Source organism: Manis javanica, chromosome 10 (assembly GCF_040802235.1).
Source record: "Manis javanica isolate MJ-LG chromosome 10, MJ_LKY, whole genome shotgun sequence".
NCBI lineage: Eukaryota > Metazoa > Chordata > Mammalia > Pholidota > Manidae > Manis > Manis javanica.
The window spans coordinates 65,676,293-65,700,019 of record NC_133165.1 but is presented as its reverse complement, the minus strand read 5'-3'; the positions used below and the strand labels follow the sequence as shown (position 1 = coordinate 65,700,019).

The following is a 23,727-nucleotide window of genomic DNA, read 5'->3' as shown; positions in this document are numbered from 1 at the left end:
TACCTTCCCATCACAAGCAGAATCATCGAAACAGGTAAGAGTTTCAGCAAACTTGATATGATTGGGTTTGCTGTGATACTTTTGATACTTAATTTTTTTCCCCCTTAATGTTGTTTTTGTTTCTTTTTCTCTTGATACTAGGTTTTCCTTCTCTAGCCGCTGATTGCTCGAGTTAGCATTGTCTGCAATGGCCGCCCTGCAGAAAACTGTGAGCTCTTCCTTTATGGGGCCTCTGGCTGCCAGCTGCTTGCTTCTCATTGCCCTCTGGGTACAGGGTGGAGCAGCTGTGCCCATCAGTTCTCACTGTAGTCTTGACAAGTCCAACTTCCAGCAACCTTATATCACGAACCGCACCTTCATGCTGGCTAACGAGGTACCTCTCAATCTGTTTTTTACATCTTGTCTATTTGGAACCTGAACTGTTCTTAACAGAGCACTTTCTTCAGAGCACTTCTAAGATCTTTAAGACCCCATCATTTATCCTCACTGGTAGACCAGAGATCATTTTCCATGTCCCTTTATTGACTCTTTGGAGATTGGGCTTTACCATAAAACCTATTTAGCCTTTCGGATATGTACATTGAGTTTTACCAAAAAGGAGCCATTTAGTAGCTCATTTGACTCTTCATTTTTCTCTTTGCTCCTCTGTGCATTATTTTAAATTTATGCACACACCTGAATTCTTTCTTTGGTCTTCATGGGGCTGCTCTGTGGAAAGGGGATGGAAAACATCTCAACTTAAGACTTCTTTTCTATCTCCTTGATGTTCAGACTCTCAGTCTTCTTCTTCTCTTCCAGGCTAGTTTGGCAGATAACAACACAGATGTCCGTCTCATTGGGGAGAAACTGTTCAGCAGAGTCAATGTAAGCCATAGCTGTGATGACCTGGGCAGTGTGCCTTTTTCAGAGCGATGCGAATGATAGTTTGGGTCTTCTGTTTGTCCCATAATATGACCCCTCTGTTGCACTTTCTCCTGCAGATGAGAGAGCGCTGTTATCTGATGAAGCAGGTGCTCAACTTTACCCTTGAAGAAGTGCTGCTCCCCCAGTCTGACAGATTCCAGCCCCTGATGCAGGAGGTGGTGCCTTTCCTGGCCAGGCTCAGCAACAAGCTCAGGCATTGTGTAAGTTCTTCTCCATCCCAAGTCCATCCAGTCCTAGCTGCCTGCCTCCCCTCCTTCTTCCCACCCTCAATTCCCCCTCCCAGGCTGGCAGCAACAGGTGCTTCAGCAAGCCTGTTACAGGAGTCATTTGGAATCACAGATTGTTTTATTTTTTTGGAGTTTATGGTGATAATTGGGTCTGGAAGATGAAGGCATAGAAGTCTCATTTGTTCCTGGGAAAAACCAACTCAGATTATGTGAGATGAGAATGGTGTTGGGAGCTGTAAGAAATATTGCCTAAATGTAGAAATGGATGCACTGAGTACTGGTTGATGGAGGGAAGGATAGGAAAGAGAGAAAGAGGGTCATTGGAAGATTTAAGGTTCTGTGCTTGGTGGGCAGAGACTGTTGTCTTTTTGATGTCATGGGAGGTGACAAATCAGAGGTGTGTGAACTTGATGCCTCTAAACATTTAAGACTATGAGAAAAGATCTGAGTGGAGTGGGAAGAGCAAAGGGGACCTAGTATTTATTAAGGAGGGCCTATTGTTCACACAAGACATTTTAGGTACGTTTCTTGTTCTGAGCGTGCATTTTTGAAGAGGTAGAGTTAGGGTTTTATTCTTTACATAATTTGCATAAACCACCCTAGTATTTCCACAAACTTAAACCTCAAGAGGATTTCTCAAAGGTGAAGAGAGGTCCCATGTAAGGGAAATGACTGGAGTCTGGTGTCCAAGGGAATTCAAGAGCTCAGAAAATCTAGGCCACTGGTGAAATAGGCCATTGTGGGCAGAATTACTAAGAACTTTAATTCCAGGTGAACTGCAACATTTAATAACAGATTCACAAAACTTCAGTACAACAATGTTGAAATTGTTTCTCTGGTTTTCATTTTGTAGCATATTGCCGGTGATGATCAGCATATAAAGAGAAATGTGCAAAAGCTGAAGGACACAGTGAAGAAGGTACTGCTGATTAACTGTAAATGCTAAATCACTAAGAAGGGGAGACAAACATTTTCTTTCCTTTGCTTTCTCTTTTTTGCACCATGTTGTGAATTTTTACTTGATTCTCCTACCATTTGGTTGATTGTTTAGTTGCATATGTATGTAGGTGTGTCTATATCTTTATAAATCAATTTCTAAATTTTACAAATCATAGAATGCTAGAGCTAGCATGCAGGTCTCCGGAATCCCACCAAGGCCGGTACTCTTTCCAGCAGCAATTCACATTAGTCTTAGTGTTAATTCTTAGGTAAATTTAAGATTTCTACTGATTCATGTAATCTGAAGAAACACTTATGCAAAAAAAGAAAAAAATGCCTGAGGGTGAATTTATTTGAAGAGATTTTTGAAGCCATTATTTGATGCTTTAAAACTTGGAGAAATGAACCCAGGACAACCATTAAAAAAGAACTGGGTTGCATATAGGATGAATTTATGGAATGATTGATACTTACATTTAGTATTAAAGTATCCAACAGCTATTGATTTTAGTTTAAAAGCAAGAGTGAACAAGCCTCAATTTTTTCCCACAATTTCAAATAGAATGAAAATATTAGTAATGGATTTTTCATAGTGAAATGAAAGTCCAGAATGGAAATTCTCTGTTCTCCCTCTCTCCCTTTCCCTTCCTTTCTAGGCTTCTCCCTCCCTCAAAAATCCCTAGTGAGCATCTGTCGGATGTAAGCTAGTGTACATTTCTGCAGTGAATGATACTGTCCTGTTGACTATTTGGGGAAGAGAACAACAATGGAAAACTCAGACTAGCAATTGCGACTCACCCAAAAACTAGAGGAGTGATTACAGGCAGAGAAAGTGATGCTCTTGCAGACAGATATAATTCAGCCTCCAAAACATGAAGGCTCTGGTTGATGGAATTTTCGGTAACAAAGCAGTTACCTCAATTTCTCCTTCTTTCTATTTTGGTTTTTTAAAGAAAGTATTTCTTCCTGAGCATGATTTAATGAACATGGCTGTTTCTTCCTTTGATGACTGAAAGCTTTGTACTTTTTCATTGTGAAGATCAATTCCCTTGGCAAAGAAGTATTCCCTTAAACACGGAAGGCTGAGTATTAGCATGCCTTTGCCAAGAAGCATGTTGCACTTCTGGTTTGAAAAACGTCTGATGTCAGCTTGCTTTGTTGTTTTTAGAGAAATGAAGTGTGAGAGAGAAAAGTCTGATTGTGATCTGTGTGGGAAAACAGATTTTTAAAGCTTTTAATTCATTTTGAGAGAATCAGCTTTCACATTTGCAGTAGGGTGCCATGTGGAAAAGTGGTTATGCTTTTTTCATCCTTTACTCCAAAAAGCACAGGAGAGAGAGGAATGTTACTCAGACAAAGCTGAACATCAGAAAAAACTAGTCAGTACTGTCTGAAATGGGCCGTGTTATCTGCCTGTCACTGGAGGTAAAAGCAAGGAACAAGCTAGCAGAATGGATGACAGGGCAGCGAGATGTGCTTTAAAATTCTTTGTAGTCTTGGGAGTCTTTGAGATATAAAAAATATCCCTTGGATGTCCAAGGAAATATTGGAAGGTGGAGGTGGAAGAAGGCAGGAAGAGAAAGGAAAAAGTACAGAGGAAAATGGTGACTTACAGTTTTTCTTGAAAAAAAAAATCCAGAGCAAATTTAATCAGACGACTTTCAGAAGAGGCTACTTTGGACTTGAATTTAGATTCTCTCGCCCATTGAGTTTGAAAGCCTCGTTTGCACACTGCTTGGAGGAGGAGAGAAGGGATGTTAGGACCTGAACCTGGCTTTCTATTAATTAAAGCGATGGATAGCACTTATTTGGTATTTTCCCTGCTCAAGTGAAACCAATTTAAAAAAAAATTTGTTTGTTTTTGTTTTTATCTTTGTTATGAAGGCAGGGACAGAAAAACCCACCTGCGTCGGTAAATGTGTAGTTTTGATTCAAGGATGTTTGAATTGAGTTGTTATAAATACTGTGGTTATGGACAGTTATGGGGCTATGAGGCAGGCAAGGCATTCTGGGGGGCGCTTTGTGTCCCCAGATCCTAGCACAGCTTCCATCTGCTTATTCGGGTTAGAAATTGGTTTTAAACAGCTTCATTAGTGTGAGGTACAGCTGAGATTGAGGCTTGCTGGCTCAGATAGCCAGAATTTTAAGGTCTTTGGCAAATCATATTATACTTTTGCTAAAAGGGCACTATTATATTAATCTTTTATAAAAGGCTAAAACTTGGTTTCTGTCTCCAGCCACCTAACCAGGCCCTCTCCCTCCAATTTGTTCCTCTTTTAAAAACATGGCATGAATGCTCAAATACTTGTGTTTCCCTTTTTTTACAGCTTGGAGAGAGTGGAGAGATCAAAGCAATTGGAGAACTGGATTTGCTCTTTATGGCCTTGAGAAATTACTGCATTTGACCGTGCAAAGCTGGAAAATGGATAGCTAATGCTTCTTGCCTGTTAGAATTAACAAGATCCCCAAAGTTTTCTTTTACTGAAAGGAAAATGAGAAGCCGAATTCTAAAATCATGGGTGTATTCTTAAATAAACCCCTGCTTAGCTTAAAATAGAGAACAATACCACCCATGTCTGTAGGACAAGAAGGTAGACCTTCAAAGCATAATGGATTTGTTGATAACATTTTATTGTAGTTGAGTTTTATACACGGAAGTTTATTTTTTAAGCAATTGTCTATCCCCACAAAAAAGATTGCTTCTCATTCCTTTAGGGAAAAAAACCCTAAATGATTTCATTTCCATAATCAGTATTTTATATTTATGAATTTATTTATTGTTATAATACACATTTTATTTATGTCATTTTAATAATATGGATTTATTTATAGAAGCATTATATGATATTATTACTTAAATATAAAGCTAATATTAATATTTATGACAATAATTATGGAGATATAATGTTTATTTGACCTCAATAAACACTTTGATACCCTAAATCTTGTGGCTCTGTGATTTTTTTCCCTTTAACATTATCATTGCCATCAACATGGTAATCATTTAGTAATCATTCCCATTTGCTAAACTGGCCAAGAACCTGATATAAATGACTTTGTTTTTGACTTTCAGCACATGAGGTGGCTATTAGTATTATTCCCATCTTACAGGTGAGAAAACTGAGAGACATGTTAAAAAACATAGTGTAACTATAAGTAGTTGATACTAATCAAGGTCTATCTGATTTCTGGGCTCTCTGCTATATTGCTTACATAGATTTATTATGTTTATTTGGCAAGCAATTCTAAATTTTAAAACGGTTGAGAAACTGAAAAGAATCCATCGGCATCATTAGCAGTTTGTGGATAAAGAAAGGAGTGACTTGCTGGGGGAGATACAGGTACAGCCTTTTCTGCTGTACATGAACTACTTAGTTCTAGTATGAGCTGCTAGGGAGGACATTCTCCAGTTTTCCTGTAAGCCATGGAGTAAAGGGGAAACCAACTGAGTTTGGGGAGTCTTATGCACTAGGGGAGTTCAGCACTGATAGAAAAGTCTCTTGCGGGGAAGGTGAGCAAGATACTCGCTCTCTCAGTGCAGCACACTGACAGAGAGGGAAGGCGGTACATCTTCAGAATTTGTACAGTGGTAGAGAAGGGAGAAAAGAGGAGGGAGAAAAGTTGGACAAGTTCTGTCTAAAAGAATGGACAAATGGCCACATACAGTTCTTGGACAAATGAAGAACATACAGTTCTTCTTTAGAAGGTGAAAGTCAGTGGTCAGCTGTCCACAGTGTTTCCTTCTCCAAAAAATCAGGAACCTTGGGTTTATTCTGCAGGTCACTCACCAACTGTTTGCCAAGTTTCTGTAGGATTAGCTCAAGCTGAGCACACATTTAAACCACAGATTCACTCATGGATAAAATGGAGTAAATTCTTTGAGATATAGGCTCCAATGCTGAGAGGTACCAAAATTAGGCTTCAAGGATGACAGAATTATAATTATTTCTGGGACAAGCTGGGGTCTAAGAATCTTTCTTCTCTTCTTTCAAATGAGTCTCAGTGCAATGACTTGAGCAAAATTTGGCATTGTATTTGTTTTTGACCAATCTTCTAGAAATTCAGCCTTAAACAGAGGAATGCCATTAAAATTGGATTCACAGATGCTTCCATCCTAGGGCAAGGAGTCTGAAATGGATTAAAAAAATTCTGAATGCCAGTGTACACAAGGCATAAGGTGCCAGGATCTTCTTCGATTCTGCAAGGCAGTGCTGGCAAAATTGGCAGTGACACGGGAGTCCAAATTTCTCGTAGGAGTCTTGGCATGATCACTGGCACCTGCTGTTGCAATTCTTTTTTTTTTTGTTTGGCATCAGGAGCAGTGAGTGGCTTGCATTTGGCTGGCCAGGGGCCTTGCATGCCTAAGCTCCCATTAGCAGATGGCAGCACCCAGGAATTCAAGAAGCCTGGTCCGTGAGCTTGTGAGAGACACAGCCCCCTGAGGCACTCACCAGTATTTAGGACTGGCAGGACCTACTACAGGGTTTCAAGCATGGGGTTCATGTTTTATGAAGATCACTGGCTGCTGTGTGGAGAGTAAGTTGGGAGGTGTACTAGTGGAAGCAATTCCAGTGCGACAGTCTATGGCACAGGGGATGCCTGCACAGAGTAGATGGGAGTGCAATGCGCTGATCTCAAAGGTTGGTAGCTAAGGTCCTATTGTTTCTGAGGCAACCACAGCTATGGTGACTTTATCCTTAAAAATCTACTTTCAAGGAACATTTGTTGTTGAAAAGACAGGTGAAGAAGGTTGAGATGTCTGATCCTGATCACCAAGAGGAAATTGTATTGCTGCTACGCCATGAAGACTTAGTGGACTGGATCAAATTGATGAACTGGATCATCTCGTCAATTTGCTCAATAGTCTTGTCAATGGAAAATCGCATCAACCCAAAAGAGACAGGATCATCGAGAACTCCATTTCTATAGGAGTGAGGGCTTAAGTCACTTTACCAGGTGAAGGGCCCCATCCAATGGAGGATACAGGCAGAGGGTAAAGGAAAGGTTGAATGGATGGTAGAAGAAGGGATTTATGATTAATTTAGTCCTGGGAACTGCTATAAAAGTAGGAACTACAGGAGATACGATCTCTGTTAATAAATTATTAGTCCTTTTTTCTCCTCTTCCTTTCCCTCTACTTCTTATATGAAGAGTAGTTGTGGGGCCAATATTTTAGTTTTCAGGTGGGACTATGGCCACTCTGATATCATCCTGTAATGATACGGTAGTTGATGAGATTCTAAATATTTCCTGTGTTGGAGATATTTAGATCTGTGTACTTTTTTCACCTGAACAAAGATATTTAGATCTGTGTACTTTTTCACCTGAACAAAGACGGGAGTAGATGCTGAAGACAAAAGGGATGAATTGTGCCAATCTGGCCCGCCAATCCATCCTGTTCTTTTCTACTCTTCTTTGTTCCCAGAGAGACTGACATATACGAATTACCCCATAGATGTGCTTATTCTCTGTTTTTGATTTCATTTGTCAAGTGGGAGAAGTAACCAGGAGACTGCAGGAAGCCTCAGCTCCTTGCTGTCCTCTTACATATAGTTCTCTTCCCTGGTTCTGGAAATTGCTGTCAACCCTGTTCTCTAACAGGCTCTTAGTTACTGTTAGTTCAGGCCATTGTGCTACTTCCTACAGGTTCCTTAAACTCTCCACACCCTAAAGAAATCTATCCCTTATTAGAGTCCTCTCCACGGCCCAGTTCGGCTGGAACATAGTCTCCTGCTAGGATTCTGACCTACATATCCTTATTTCTCTTCCATTCTCCCCCCAATCCCTGACTGGTACCAGGGTGGAGTCTGCTAATTTCAATATCATTTATGGACGATAAATGAAGCCAGTTGTTGGCATATCTGAGTTGTGTGTAAATTTGTGACCCTGAAATAAAGCAAAATTAGGAACAATATTATTTCGGTTTCTAAAATTAAAACACTTTCTTTAATTAAAAAGAAATCCTACTTCTCCAACAGATTTCTCCCCAGGGAAATAAAAGGAGTTCGGGTGGACATGCAGTGTTACCTGAAGGAGCTAACAAGCCATCCTCTCCCCTCTGGTCCAGGAGCGCTCTCATTCCCTCTGCAGCTCTCTCCTCCCCACTGCCTCCATACCAGCACACAGTGTGAGTTACGTCAGGCTGCTGTGCCAGCTACAGGATGGGAGCATTATTACACCTGAATAATTCTGACTCTGCTCAACCCTTCATTGTTTGTTTTGTGTGTGGCCCTTCTTTCTCCTCTTGCTGCAGCTGCTAAGGATGTTATGCCCTATATGCCTCTTTTAGTCACTGTCCCTTCCTTTTATAGGCTCAACTGTCTGGGTCATTCTCTACCTCCCATAACCTACTTTAGCAGTGTGCATGGAGGGTGAACTCAATACCACTCAGAGGCTGACCAGCAGTGCTCACACTGGAGGGCAATGTTTCTTTGTGAAGCCGGCTCGCTAACGGAGGCCTCTTTAAGCTGCTGTTTCATGTATGACATTGTTAGCCTCCCAACGTGGCAGATGCTATTTTTAGTCTCAATGACTGCCTCAGAACTTTATGAACCTTACATTGCTGCCTGACTCAATGACATACTTAGAAATTGTAATTCAATTTGGTTCGATGAGCAACTATTTAGACCAGAGGGTGTGCTAGGGGCTCTGAAAATATGAGGTTAGGTATAATTGAGATGCTGTCTTCAAGGAGGCTGCAGTCTTATGAGGAAGACAAAACTTCCTGGGACACAAGGGCACTGACATGTGCCATAGGAGAGGCACCGGCAAGGGATCGATCGTCCCCACTGAAGTCACCAAGGTGGCCTTTGAGCTGATGCTGCGAAGGATAAGGAGGATTTCAACAGGTTCAAATGACACCTCCTCTGTGAAATTTCCCCCTTTCCTTCCTCTTTGCAACGTAGGCATAGCTAATTGCTCCATCTTCAGGATCCTCAAAGCATAAATTTTTATCTCTCTCTTAGCATTTACCACACTATAGTTTAACTATTCGTTGTGTGTCATCAATCTCGAGGGCTTTTTAAGGACAGAAACTATTCATCTTTGTGTTCCAGGACCTAAAAATGCCTGGGAATTTACAGGTGCTTGGTCAGTGTTTGGAAAATGGACACATACAGGACTGAACAGCATTCTGGGCCCAAGGACCTGTATGAGCAGAGGGCTGGATATGAAAGGGGACAGAGTGTTCAGGGGAGGCCAGGAGCCCAGGGTAGCTGGGGCACAGGCTGTGTGGGCTGCTACAGTGGGAGATGACCAATTGTTGGAAACATTAATTCTGTACAACTTCTGATGTGTAGACTCTGGAAATTCAGTTACTGATGAGACTTAGGAAAAGGGAGCTCAGTGAATTAATAGGATTTTGGCTCACGTGGTGCCTTGGACCCTAACCTGGTGTGAGCTGATAAGACAACTACATCAACACTCTAAGTTTCTGCTTGAGTCTGGGCAGCTGATGTTCACTAATACCTCCTGCCACCAAATCCCTCATAAGAATTTTGGAAAGTGTGATGTTGCTGATAGTAAGAGTGAAATTCATTCTAGAAGCTAAATACAAAGCAATTAAATAGTTTCTGGCAGAGCCAGACAAGAGCTGTTACCTCCTTGTCTGGAGGTACATTCTACTCCTTGTTAGGAGAACATTCTAACTAGGAGACCCATCCACAGCCTACCTGGTCCACTTCCACTGACAGCCACAGATGCGTGAAGGCTGCTGGGAGCTCCCTGCTCTGAAGCCATCCTTACATCATCCTGAATTCTCTGCCCATGGTGTTGTCAACATTTCCTGTTTTGTCTTTAGAAGGTGGTTCCAATGTAGTGTGGTTTGTCCTCAGAGCTGAGGGGATCTGGTCTTCACTGCCTCAGGATGTTTGAACAGCATATTTCTTGTCCTAAAAATGAGAGTGGCACCTATGTAAGAATTAAATCACTCCATCTTGGCTGGCAGTGGAATTCCCTGAATTAAATTTTTAATAGTGTTCCAAAAGGAGAAATAAAGTACAGCCCCCCCGATCCCCTCCCCATCTTCTCAAGTGTGGAGCCCAGGGAGGAACCTATTTGCCTTACCCACAGGGTAGACTGACCCCAGGCAGACTTCCCCTCACATCTTTTGTGCCAGAAATGGCACAAACGTTCATGACAATCATTGGTTTAGATTAGGGATGGGAAGACTTTTTCTGTAAAGGGCATCATAATAAATATTTTAGGCTTTGTGGGCTGTAATGGTCTCTTTTGCATATTTTTTCTTTCTTCTCCTTTTCCTCCTCCACTACCTCCTCCTCCTTCTCCTCCTCAACCCTTTAAAAGTATAAAAACCCTTCTTGCTTTACAAAAACAGTCAGTGAACCTGCTTTGGGCCATAATTTGCCAATGTCTGCATGGTTTAGATCATTCACAGCTCATTTTCCGACACTAGGCATATTGACGCCTGAACAATTAAAAGAGATTAGAAGGGAATAGCTTTATGGTCAGTTAATAAGATCTGCTGTGAGTGGCGGAATGGCAGATGGACTCAGCAGGGAGTATAATCCAGAGTGAGAACTGCATTATATCTCCCCATCAACCACAGCTGTTACAGTAGCTGCATGAAGTGTAGCGTACCCATGATTGTAGTCCTGTTTCATCTTGTCAGCCATTTAAAAAAATAGACTATTTTCTTAGAGTTTTAGATTCCCAGCAAAATTGAGAGGAAGGTACAGAGATTTCCCCATATGTACTCAGTGCCTCTACATGCATAGATTCCCCCAATATCAACATCCCCCCAAAAGTGACACATTTGTTATAGTTGAGGAATCTACACTGTTGTTAGCTATTTTTTGATGACAGTGAATTTTTTTTTATTACAACAAAAAGTAAATCGGGAGATTAAAGATGGTGGCATGAGAGGAGAGACAGAGGCTTCCTCCTAAAACTGGATACAATTAGAAAATAGTTGGTGCAACTAATCCTGAGAGAGAAACAGGAAAGAGGATGGTGTCAGATTGCACACACCTGGAGAAGGGGGCAGACCTCACCGAAAGGGGTAACGTACCAGAACTGTGGCTCCGCGGGACCCGAGCCCTTCCCCCATCCCGCTCCACAGGACCCGAGCCCTTCCCCCATCCCAGCTCACTGGTGGGAGGAAGTGAAACAGAGCAGGGAGGGAGTGGAAGGCTTGGGACTGTTGAATACCTAGCTCTGGAGATCTGCACTGGGAGCACAAACCTACATTTCATGGTGCTTTCATGAGACTCACGTGACTACCGGGTTGGAAAGTTAATACAGGCAGAGTTCCTGGGGAGACTGGGATTCTGGCTGCTTGTGGAAAGCAGGGATCCATATCCAGTTGCTCTGGGACAAAAACTTATAACTGTGTGACTGGCCCACTGGCTCAGGCAGTGGAGACAGGCACAGCAGCCAGGAGGTGGGGAACAGCTCTTTCCTCCCCCCAGGCACCAGTACTACTTCCCTGCGACCCCCGACATTGCTTCAGGGGATGAGCAGCTCCAGAGACTACAGCTTATGGACACTAGAGGGCGCCATATACAAACATGAAACGCCAAAGGAACCTTGTTCAGAGTAAAATTGTTAATACAACGCCCAAGAAAGATTTAAACGATATGGATCTTGTGACTCTTCCTGAAAGGGAGTTCAAAATAAAAATCATCAATATTCTAATGGAGGTACGGAAAGACATCCACGAATTCAGGAATGAATTGAGGTTGGAGATCCAATCATTGAAGAGCACGATGGAGGGTATTAAAAGCAGGTTGGATATGGTGGAGACAATAAATGAAATAGAAACTAGAGAAGAGAAATACAAAGAAGCTGAGGCACAGAGAGAAAAAAGGATTTCTTAAGAATGAAAGAATATTGAGAGAACTGTGTGACCAATCCAAGTGGAACAACATTCGCATTATAGGGATACCAGAAGAAGAAGAGAGATAGAAAGGGATAGAAAGTGTCTTTGAGGAGGTAGTTGCTGAGAACTTCCCCAATCTGGGGAAGCCAATAGTCTCTCAGGCCATGGAGATCCACAGATCTCCCGACACAAGGGACCCAAGGAAGACAACACCAAGACACATAGTAATTAAAATGGGAAAGATCAAGGATAAGGACAGACTGTTAAAAGCAGCCAGAGACAGAAATAAGATCACATACAAAGGAAAGCCCATCAGGCTAAGATCAGACTTCTCGGCAGAAACCTTACAGGCCAGAAGGGAGTGGCATGTTGTATTTAATGCCATGAAGCAGAAGGTCCTGGAACCAAGATTACTTTATCTGGCAAGATTATCATTTAAATTTGAAGGAGGGATTAAACAATTTCCAGATAAGCAAAAGCTGAGAGAATTTACCTCCCACAAACTGTCTCTACAGTCTATTTTGGAGGGACTGCTATAGATGGAAGTATTCTTAAGGTTGAATAGCTGTCACCAGAGGGAAGAAAACCACAGTAAAGAAAGTAGAACAGCTAATTATGAAGCAAATGCAAAATTAAATTAACTATCTCCAAAGTCAATCAAGGGATACATAAAAAGTACAGAATTTGATACCTAATATATGACACCATTATAAATATAGATGAACCCAACATAGGAGCACCAGCATATGTGAAACAAATTCTAACAGAACTAAAGGAGGAAATAGAATGCAATGCATTTATTTTAGGAGACTTCAACACACCATTCACTCCAAAGGACAGATCCTCCAGACAGAAAATAACTAAGGACACAGAGGCACTGAACAACACACTAGAACAGATGGACCTAATAGACATCTATAGACCTAATAATGAAGGAGGAAGAAAAAGGAGGAGAAATAGAAAAGAACTTTTAGATTGTGTTTGTAACAGCATACTAAGTGAGTTAAGTTAGACTCTTAGGTAGTAAGGAAAGTAACATGGAACCTTTGGTAACCACGAATCTAAAGCCTGAAATGGCAATAAGTACATACCTATCGATAATCACCCTAAATGTAAATGGATTGAATGCACCAATCAAAAGACATAGAGTCACTGAATGGATAAAAAAATAAGACCCATCTATATGCTGCTTGCAAGAGACTCACCTCAAACCCAAAGACATGCACAGACTAAAAGTCAAGGGATGGAAAAAGATATTTCATGCAAACAATAGGGAGAAAAAAGCAGGAGTTGCAGTACTAGTATCAGACAAAATAGACTTCAAAACAAAGAAAGTAACAAGAGATAAAGAAGGACATTATGTAATGATAAAGGGCTCAGTCCAACAAGAGGATATAACCATTATAAATATAGATGCACCCAACACAGGAACACCAGCATATGTGAAACAAACTCTAACAAAACTAAAGGAGGAAATAGAATGCAATGCATTCATTTTAGGAGACTTCAACACACCATTCACTCCAAAGGACAGATCCACCAGACAGAAAATAGCTAAGGACACAGAGGCACTGAACAACACACTAGAACAGATGGACCTAATAGACATCTATAGAACTCTACACCCAAAAGCAACAGGATACACATTCTTCTCAAGGGCACATGGAACATTCTCCAGAATAGACCACATACTAGGCCCCAAAAAGAGCCTCAGTAAATTAAAAAAGATTGAAATTCTACCAACCAAATTTTCAGACCACAAAGGTATAAAACTAGAACTAAATTGCACAAAGAAAGCAAAAAGGCTCATAAACACATGGAGGCTTAACAACACACTTCTAAATAGTCAATGGATCAACATCCAAATTAAAATGGAGATCCAGCAATATATGGAAATAAATGACAACAACAACACAAAGCCCCAACTTCTGTGGGACACAGCGAAAACAGTCTTAAGAGGAAAGTATATAGCAATCCAGGCATATTTAAAGAAGGAAGAACAAACCCAAATGAATAGTCTAACATCACAATTATCAAAATCGGAAAAAGAAGAACAAATGAGGCCTAAAGTCAGCAGAAGGAGGGACATAGTAAAGATCAGAGAAGAAATAAACAAAATTGAGAAGAATAAAACAATAGAAAAAATCAATGAAACCAAGAGTTGGTTATTTGAGAAAATAAACAAAATAGATAAGCCTCTAGCCAGACTTATTAAGAGGAAAAGAGAGTCAACACACATCAACAGAATCAGAAATGAGAAAGGAAACATCACGACAGACCCAACAGAAATACAAAGAATTATTAGAGACTACTATGAAAACCTAGAAGAAACGGACAACTTCTTAGAAAAATACAACCTCCCAAGACTGACCAAGGAAGAAAAACAAAATCTAAACAAACCAATTACAAGCAAAGAAATTGAAGTGGTAATCAAAAAACTACCCAAGAATAAAACCTCCAGGCCAGAAGGATTTACCTCAGAATTTTATCAGACATACAGAGAAGATATAATTCCCATTCTCCTTAAAGTTTTCCAAAAAATAGAAGAGGAGGGAATACTCCCAAACTCATTCTAGAAGCCAACATCACCCTAATACCAAAACCAGGCAAAGACCCCACCAAAAAAGAAAATTACAGACCAATATCCCTGATGAACATAGATGCAAAAATACTCAACAAAATATTAGCAAACTGAATTCAAAAACACATCAAAAGGATCATACACCATGACCAAGTGGGACTTATCCCAGGGATGCAAGGATGGTACAACATTTGAAAATCCATCAACATCATCCACCACATAAACAAAAAGAAGGACAAAAACCACATGATCATCTCCATAGATGCTGAAAAAGCATTTGACAAAATTCAACATCCATTCATGATAAAAACTCCCAACAAAATGGGTATAGAGGGCAAGTACCTCAACATAATAAAGGCCATATATGATAAACCCACAGCCAACATCATACTGAACAGAGAAAAGCTGAAAGCTTTTCCTCTGAGATCAGGAAAAAGACAGGGATGCCCACTCTCCCCACTGTTATTCAACATAGTACTGGAGGTCCTAGCCATGGCAATTAGACAAAACAAAGAAAACAAGGAATCCAAATTGGTTAAGAAGAAGTTAATCTGTTAATATTTGCAGATGACATGATATTGTACATAAAAAACCCTAAAGACTCCACTCCAAAACTACTAGAACTGATATCGGAATACAACAAAGTTGCAGGATACAAAATTAATACACAGAAATCTGTGGCTTTCCTATACACTAACAATGAACTAGCAGAAAGAGAAATCAGGAAAACAATTCCATTCACAATTGCATCAAAAAGAATAAAATACCTAGGAATAAACCTAACCATGGAAGTAAAAGATCTATACCCTGAAAACTACAAGACACTCTGAAGAGATATTAAAGAGGGCACTAACAAATGAAAACTAATCCCATGCTCTAGGCTAGGAAGAATAAATATTGTCAAAATGGCCATCCTTCCTAAAGCAATCTACAGATTCAATGCAATCCCTATCAAATTACCAACAGCATTCTTCAATGAACTAGAACAAATAGTTCAAAAATTCATATGGAAACACCAAAGACCCCAAATAGTGAAATCAATCCTGAGAAGGAATAAAGTGGGGGGAATCTGGCTCCCCAACTTCAAGCTCTACTACAAAGCCACAGTAATCAAGACAATTTGGTACTGGCACAAGAACAGAGCCACAGACCAGTGGAACAGCATAGAGACCCCAGATATTAACCCAAACAAATATGGTCAATTAATATATGATAAAGGAGCCATGGACATACAATGGAGAAATGACAGTCTCTTCAACAGATGGTGCTGGCAAAACTGGACAGCTACATGTAGGAGAATGAAACTGGATCACTGTCTAACCCCATACACGAAAATAAATTTGAAATGGATCAAAGACCTGAATGTAAGTTATGAAACCATAAAACTCTTAGGAAAAACATAGGCAAAATCTCTTGGACATAAACATTAGTGACTTCTTCATGAACATATCTCCCTGGGCAAGGGAAACAAAAGCAAAAATGAACAAGTGGGACTATATCAAGCTGAAAAGCTTCTGTACAGCAAAGGACTCCATCAATAAAACAAAAAGGTTCCCTACAGTATGGGAGAATATATTCATAAATGACAGATGTGATAAAGGGTTGACATTCAAAATATATAAAGAGCTCACGTACCTCAACAAACAAAAAGCAAATAATCCAATTAAAAAATGGGCAGAGGAGCTGTACAGACAGTTCTCCAAAGAAGAAATTCAGCTGGCCAACAGATGCATGAAAAGATGTTCCACATTGCTTGTCATCAGAGAAATGTAAATTAAAACCACAATGAGATATCGCCTCACACCAGTAAAGATTCCCACCATCCAAAAGACAAACAACAACAAATGTTGGCAAGGTTGGGGAGAAAGGGGAACCCTCCTACACTGCTGGTGGGAATGTAAATTAGTTCAACTATTGTGGAAAGCAGTATGGAGGTTCCTCAAAAAGCTCAAAATAGAAATACCATTTCACCCAGAAATTCCACTTCTAGGAATTTACCCTAAGAATGCAGGAGCCCAGTTTGAAAAAGACAGATGCACCCTTATGTTTATCGCAGCACTATTTACAATAGCCAAGAAATGGAAGCAACCTAAGTGTCCATCAATATATGAATGGATAAAGAAGATGTGGTACATATACACAATGGAATATTATTCAGCCATAAGAAGGAAACAAATTCTGTCATTTGCAACAACATGGATGGAGCTAGAGGGTATTATGTTCAGTGAAATAAGCCAGGCCAAGAAAGACAAGTACCAAATGATTTCACTCATATGTGGAGTATAAGAACAAAGAAAAACTGAAGGAACAAAACAGCAGCAGAATCACAGAACCCAAGAATGGACTAATGGTTACCAAAGGGAAAGGGACTGGGCAGGAGGGGTGGGAAGGGAGGGATAAGGGTGCGGAAAAAGAAAGGGGGCCTTATGATTAGCATGTACAATGTGGGGGTGTCATAGGGAGGAATGTGCAACACAGAGAAGACAAGTAGTGATTTTACAGCATCTTACTATGCTGATGGACAGTGACTGTTATGGGGTTTGTGGGGGTGGGACTTGGTGATGGGGGGAGTCTAGTAACCATAATGTTCTTCATGTAATTGTAGATTAATGACAATAAAATGAATAAAAAATAAAAGTAAATTGGCATGTCACGTCTTATGAGCCACCTCACATTCTCCCATCTCAGATGCACCGTGGCCTCTTTTGTTCTCAGGTGCTACTGCAGGGAAACTTCTGGCTCTTTCTGCCACTCTGGGATCAGAAAAAATTCCACGGGGGTAAACTGTGGAATCTGCCTCCCCCTTGACTGCTGAAGGGGCCAGGTAACACTCAGAGGCGGTAGAGATGAGCTCCCCGTGGGGCAAATCTTTATGGGAGGAAGCTGGTGTAAAATTTTCATTCCCTTCTCTCCTTGCCCTGGTCTGACCCAAGGCCCGTGTTTCTGTACGGCCTCTTTAGAGTCATTCTACATGGCAAAAAGACTGGGTGTCTTTCTTCATAAATCATTAGCCGTACTCCTAATGCACCCCCATGGATGTGCTCCCCATGAGACTGTTGGCCCCAGTTCACTTTCCCTTCACTCTCACTGCCCCCTAATTAGGCATCTGCACTTAATCTTTGCCCCAGGCTCTGTTTTCTGGGGAATCTGGGCTAAGACAGTTCCTTACTATAATCTATGCTCCATGAGGGTAAGGATTTTCATTTATTGTGCTCACTACCTAGAATATTGCCTGGCACATCGCACATGTTCAACATATATAATATCTGTATATATGGTATAGATATGGATATAGATTTAAAATGTATAAGATCTGCTATGAGTAGCAGAATGGCTTGCATTTTGAAAGAACTAATGAATGCATTAATTCAAGGCAGAGCCCCTGGAAGACATCAGCATGAAAACAAGTTTACGGGACGGATAAGAGACCTCTTATTAGCTGATCTCTGCCATCCGAGAGCAATACAAAACAACACAGAGGTATTTAATGGCAGTAAAGCAGACAGCTGGTATGTAGAAGTTATGAGAAAAAGATGCAGAACCAAAAGGAGTAGCCAGCATCACTCAGTGCTGACCTGCAAGAAGGGTTTCCATCAGGCCCAGATGCTCAGCTGATCTGATCTTCTGCACTCCTGGTTTGGTTTGAAATGAAGACGAGAGACAGGAAATAATACTGAGGGCAGGGGAGGGCATGCCCACTCGGCTCGATAGATCTTACAGCAAAATGAAAATTAAAAAACCTGCTTGTGGCTGCCCAGGGTAGCTCAGAGGCGGGGCAAGAAGAAACCTCCAGAGAGGCCCTCCCAAACACAGTTTATTGTGTCAGCAGCCAGATTTCTTCCTCCCTGTCCTCAGAGCCCCGACTGCCCTTTGGTTTCCTCCTCACCTCACCGGGCGTCCTTTACTAATGACATGGTGGGGCATCCAGGAATGGACGGTAGTTACCGAACGCAGACTAAGTGGCAGTCATGAGTTAGAACGGGAGTAGCAGCAATGAACAGGCAGACAGAAGTCCCTGATGGCATTTAGATTTTCATGAAGGGAGACAGACAGTAAATAAAATGTGCAAGTGAAATAAGACATATGCTAGATAATGATAAAGGCTCTGGAAAAAATAAAACAGGAAAAAGATAGAGGGGTTAGTTCTAATTAGGGTACTGCATTAGGATGCTAGGGCTGCCATATAAAGTACCCTGGGCTGCGTGGCTTAAAAGACAGAAATGTATCACCTCACAATTCTAGAGGCTAGAAGTCTGACTTCCAGGTGTCAGCAGGGGTGGTTTCTTCCGAGGCCTCTGTCCTTGGCTGGCAGACAGCTACCTTCTCCCTGTGTCTGTATGGTCTTCCTTCTATGAGTGTCTGTGCCTTAATCTCCTATTATGAGGGCACCAGTCGTATGGAGTAGGACCCACTCAGATGCCTTCGTCTAAACTGGATTATCTCTTTAAAGACCCCATCTCCAAATACAGTCACATCCTGGGGCAGTAGGGGTTATGACTTTAACATGTGGATTTGGGGGATGGGGACAACATTCAGCCCATAACAGGTAGCCTGGGAAGGCCTTGCTGAAAAGGTGGTACTTGAGCCAAGATTTGAAAGATGTGAAAGAGCTGGCCATGCAGATTTCCAGGGAAAAAGTGCTTCCAGCAGAGGGAAAGGCAAGTTCCAAGGCCCTGAGATGCAGGTGTCCTTGGTGAGTTTGAAGAGCAGCAAGGAGGTATTGTGGCTACAGCAGGTGAGCAAGGGGCAGAGCAGTGGGAGGAGAGGCCAGAAAGGAAAGAATAGGCAAAGTCAGTTGGCCCATAGGCCATGGGGAGGACTCGGGCTTTGACTTTGAATGCAAGGAGAAGTCTTTAAGGGAGAAAACATGTTGCCTGTGGCCCACAAGCTCAGGTTCCAATGTGTTGCTCAGTCTGTGTAAAGTCTATCAGGCATCTACATGCCCCAGGGCCTCGGAGCTCAAGAGATGGACCGATGATTAATACATCTCAACAGAAAAGATATATCTGTTTCTAGGAAAATCACTGCCATGGTTTCTAAGCCACCTGTATTCTTGCTGTTACTACTGAGAGCCCTCCTTTTGATGTACCTGTGGAGGCTATTTTTAAGTCATATATGCTTTGGTAAGACTTTGACGGAGGCTTAGATGTGTGCAATGTACCTCCTTGCTCTCCCTTTTCTTCTGCAAGGCTAGGGGTGAGGGGACAGCAGCAGGGGTCCCTTTTCTGTCATCCTTTGTGGTGGGTTATTATGAGAAATCTGCTTTTGTATTTCTATTTTTTTATTTTTGAAATCACGATTAGGGCACCATATTCTCTGCAGGTTTTGTGGATGATGTGCTTCCCATTGCCAGAGAACGAACTGCCAATGTTATGATACTAATGGGTCAAATCTAAACATAGCCTAAGGTAAAGTAACCCCAAACCTACAGAGCTATGGAGAAGGTTGAGATGGCATAATCGTTATTTTTTCTTTTGTTCTTACACTGTCTGTCAGGAAATCTTGGACTCATACGTGAATCATGTTTATTTATTTATCAGGAGGCACAATGGCCCAGGAGAAACCCCCTTGGGTTTGTTGTTCAAAGACATGGGCCAAGGCCTGGTTACTTCCTAGCATTGTGCCTTCAGGCAGGTCTTTCCATCTGAGCGATCTCACCTGTAAACTGGAAAACACCAGACCCTCTTTAGCTCCAGAAGTGTTGGGAAGACCAAGTAAAGGAATATTTTTGTGAAGTATTGTATAAAATTAGGCACTTTTATGATATACATCAGGGGCTATAACATATCAACAGTATTTGTCTTATATTCCTTAGTTTTATTCCTTCTTATTCCTTTTTCCTTGAGTGACTGTCCCATCGCTTATTTTCTGTGGTGCCCACCACAGCCTCAAACCCTCCTTCTGTCCTACTGTCCAGTGTGGCAGAAGGCTGCACAGGGAGTGGGAAACACATGGGCTTTGGGGGCTCATGAACATTGGTGGAGACCTCTGTCTGATGGGGCTGAGTGTCCCTGGGCATGTGACTAAATGTCTCTGGGCCTCAGATTCTTCCTCTGTCAAATGAAGCAATGCCAGATGCTCTAAACTAAGTATATTCTCAAATACAATGGGAAACATTTAGATATGCCCCATTAGGGTATAGAAATTTTCTCCTCCCAACCAGTCTATGGTATATTAAGTTGTGACACAAGGCTTCTCTTAATCCCACTAATTTCTGGTTCAGTAGAAAAACAAGTAACCAGGTCATGATTTTGCCTCTTAAAAAAGCATTAAATGGCTGTAAATACGTTTCAAAAATTGGATGAGGTAGGAGTCTTGTCTTCTTAAAAATGTTTTTCCAGAGCTACTGAAATGTTCACATTTGCACCACAGTTAAAAAACATTCTCTTCTGGATTGTACAAGAAGGTAAGTGCTGGGACCACGGGTAATGTTTGGTGTGGCGATGGCTCAGAAGTGGCTTCTTTCTCTCCCACTGCATTGGCTTTCCTTGCTTTTCTCTGTCTGTCCATCTGTCTGTCCATCTGTGTGTCTCTTTCTGTCTGTCTCTCTTCTCTTTCTCTCCTCTTCCTTCTTTTCTTTTATTGAGGTGAAATTCACACAACATAAAATTAAGCATTTTAAAGTGAACAATTCATTGGCATTTAGTACATTCATCATGTACTACTAATGGACTACAAAATGTGCATTCATGACCACTCCCTCTGTGTAGTTCCAACACATTTCCATCCCCTTCAAAGGAAACCCTGTACCCATTTGAGAAGTTACTGCCCATTGCCCCACCTCCCGGCCCCTGGCAAGCACCAACCTGTTTTCTGTCTCTGTGTATTCACCCATTCTGGATATTTCACGTAAATGGAATCACATAATCTGTGACCTGTTGTGCCTGGTGTCTTTTCTGTAGCATACAGTTTTCCAGGTTTATCCACGTTGTAGGATATATCGGTACTCCATTTCTCTTTATGATGGTAACAATCCATTGTATGGACACCACACTTGGTTCATCCAGCCATTCATCAACAGGCATTTGGGTTCTGCTTTTTTTTTTTAAAGAGCTTGAGTCTGGTGATACCGCCTCTTTGCTCAAAGCTCCCACATGACCTGGAGTGGAAGCGTAAGTACCAGTAACAGCCTAGCAGGTTCTGTGTTAGCTGACTCGGTGTGTCCTCACTGATGTCACCTTCCCCTCGCCCTCCTCCCTCACTCTGGTCCAGTCGCACAGGCTTCTGAGTTCCAATTTCCTGCAGATCTTTGTCTCGATTATTTCTTTTGACTGAATAGATATCTTTGTAAGTTATTTTCTTCCCTCATTTTAGCCATTGCTTGACATTTCATAGAAGCCTTATGTTTATTTATTGTCTGTCTCTCTCTCCTCCTCTACTACTAAGATGTTTTATGAAGTCAGTAATTTTCTCTTTGTTGATTATTGATATATCCCAAGCCTCAGTAAGCCTGGGAGGTAACAAGAACTCTGTAAGTGTTGGGTGAATGAATGAATGAATGATAGAGGATGAAGACATACAGAGCCCAGGTTACCCAGCCCATGACTGGGGGCACAGGCTGGGGCTCTCGGTGAATTTTCAAGTCCTTTTCCTCTTCATGTTGTTCCACATATCTAGCTTCCATATTCCCTTTCTTTCTTGTCCAGACCATTTACTACACTCTTCATTCTGTCTCTAACCTGTTTTCATCCAACTCTCTGATGCTGTGAGCTGAGATAAACAGGTTTCCTGTGTGGAATTGTCCAAGAGAGAGTGACCAACTTCTGAAGGGACAAAACCTAGGTATCATTTTATTGAACATATTTATCTATGATTATTTCTGGAGCCCAGAAGAGAGTCTTTACTAGAATGTGACCATGCTGACATGTTGATCTTGGACTTTTTAGCTTCCAAAACTGAGAAATAAATTTTGGTTGTTTATAAATTAGCCAGTCTTTGGTATTTTATCACAGCACCCAAATAGGCCAAGACACATTTGTGACTTGAAAAATAATGCAATGGCTACCACCACTTCCAGAATGCTCTGTAGCTGTCATTGTGCTATGCATTCTATTTATACTACTCTATTTTTTTGCTCATGACAACTTTCTCAAGTAGGTATAATTACTGTCCCATTTTAATGGTGACAAAAACTGAAGCTTAGAGAGGATTAGCAATTTTCCTAAGGCCATGCAACTAGTGAGGAGAGGCTCTGAGTTTCAACACCAGATGTTTTAATTAATAACAATTTTATATAGTTCTATATAAGAAACTTGTGAAAATGATATAATAAAGACACATCCAAATGAACAGAGACTTGTCTTTCAAATTGGTGCCTCAAGAATATTTTGTGTACTTATTCTAAAGGTTTTTCTATTATTTAGGCCACTTCTGGAGCTCCCTTTGGACCTCTCAGAACCTGTGTCCTGTACATTGATCACTATTCATCCTTTGAGGTCAGATTTGATGGTTTAAAGGACCCTAATGAGGCAGGTCTGCTGACTTAGGTGAAGAATGACTATGATCAACTGAGTGATAGAGTTTTCAGTCACCAAGGAATGACCACAGGTGTTGTAAGCTGGCTGTAAGCCAAAGCAGAGGCATCCCTGGAATATGGATGGTCTTCTTTGGCCCATGGTGATTTGAGGAATATGACATTTGTGGATATGCAGCTGCCAGAGATTAAAAAACAGTCAGAACCCACCACTGATTTCCTTTATCAATATTAGCCATTTGAATTGCACTTAAATGTTTTATTGGTACACATCAGGGACCCTAAATGAGCTGCTCAAGGCAGTACATGGCTCTTGGCAGTATTTTCTGGGTCCTTTTATTGCACCCACACAGTATGTTAATAGGCTATATAATTAGGTAGCTTTTAGGCTTGGTGACAATATAAGCAATTTAGACCCAATTGTCTTGTATCCACCCACTGAGGGTGTTTATTTTAATCCCATGCCCTGTGAGGCATTTGGGCTTTTGATTCTTGGTGTTCACACTCTTTTGTCTAAAGGAACTTTGAATAGTAGGCATTACTCTACTCAAAAAAACCAGAACAAAACAAAATCCTTAGGGTTTTTCATGCTGCAGTTCAAACACTCTTTAAGCTACTCCCAGCTAAGAATCCTTCTTCCTCTTCCTGAATTTTTATAAAATTTCGTGGAACCTCACTTTGCACTTCAGATCAGCTGCCTTCTGCAACAGCTCTTTGTGAAACCTCTCATGTCAGAGGGCGTGTC

The 23,727-nt window shown here is 41.2% G+C and overlaps 1 protein-coding gene across 1 annotated transcript; it reads left to right on the top strand.

Moving 5' to 3' along the window:
* The first annotated feature begins 46 nt into the window (after nt 1–46).
* On the top strand, nt 47–4,922 carry IL22 (interleukin 22). Its single transcript, XM_017675335.3, has 5 exons — nt 47–373; nt 799–864; nt 981–1,124; nt 2,005–2,070; nt 4,418–4,922. The coding sequence occupies exons 1-5, from the start codon at nt 188–190 to the stop codon at nt 4,493–4,495; spliced, it is 540 nt and encodes a 179-aa protein (XP_017530824.1). The 5' UTR covers nt 47–187; the 3' UTR covers nt 4,496–4,922.
* Nucleotides 4,923–23,727: the final 18,805 nt, after the last annotated feature.

Bases quoted from the DNA above. Each gene is read 5' to 3' on its own strand.
- IL22 (XM_017675335.3), top strand. From the start codon at position 188: ATGGCCGCCCTGCAGAAAACTGTGAGCTCTTCCTTTATGGGGCCTCTG. The intron at 374-798 runs GTACCTCTCAAT...CTTCTCTTCCAG, and splicing joins CCTTCATGCTGGCTAACGAG to GCTAGTTTGGCAGATAACAA. The intron at 2,071-4,417 runs GTACTGCTGATT...CTTTTTTTACAG, and splicing joins TGAAGGACACAGTGAAGAAG to CTTGGAGAGAGTGGAGAGAT.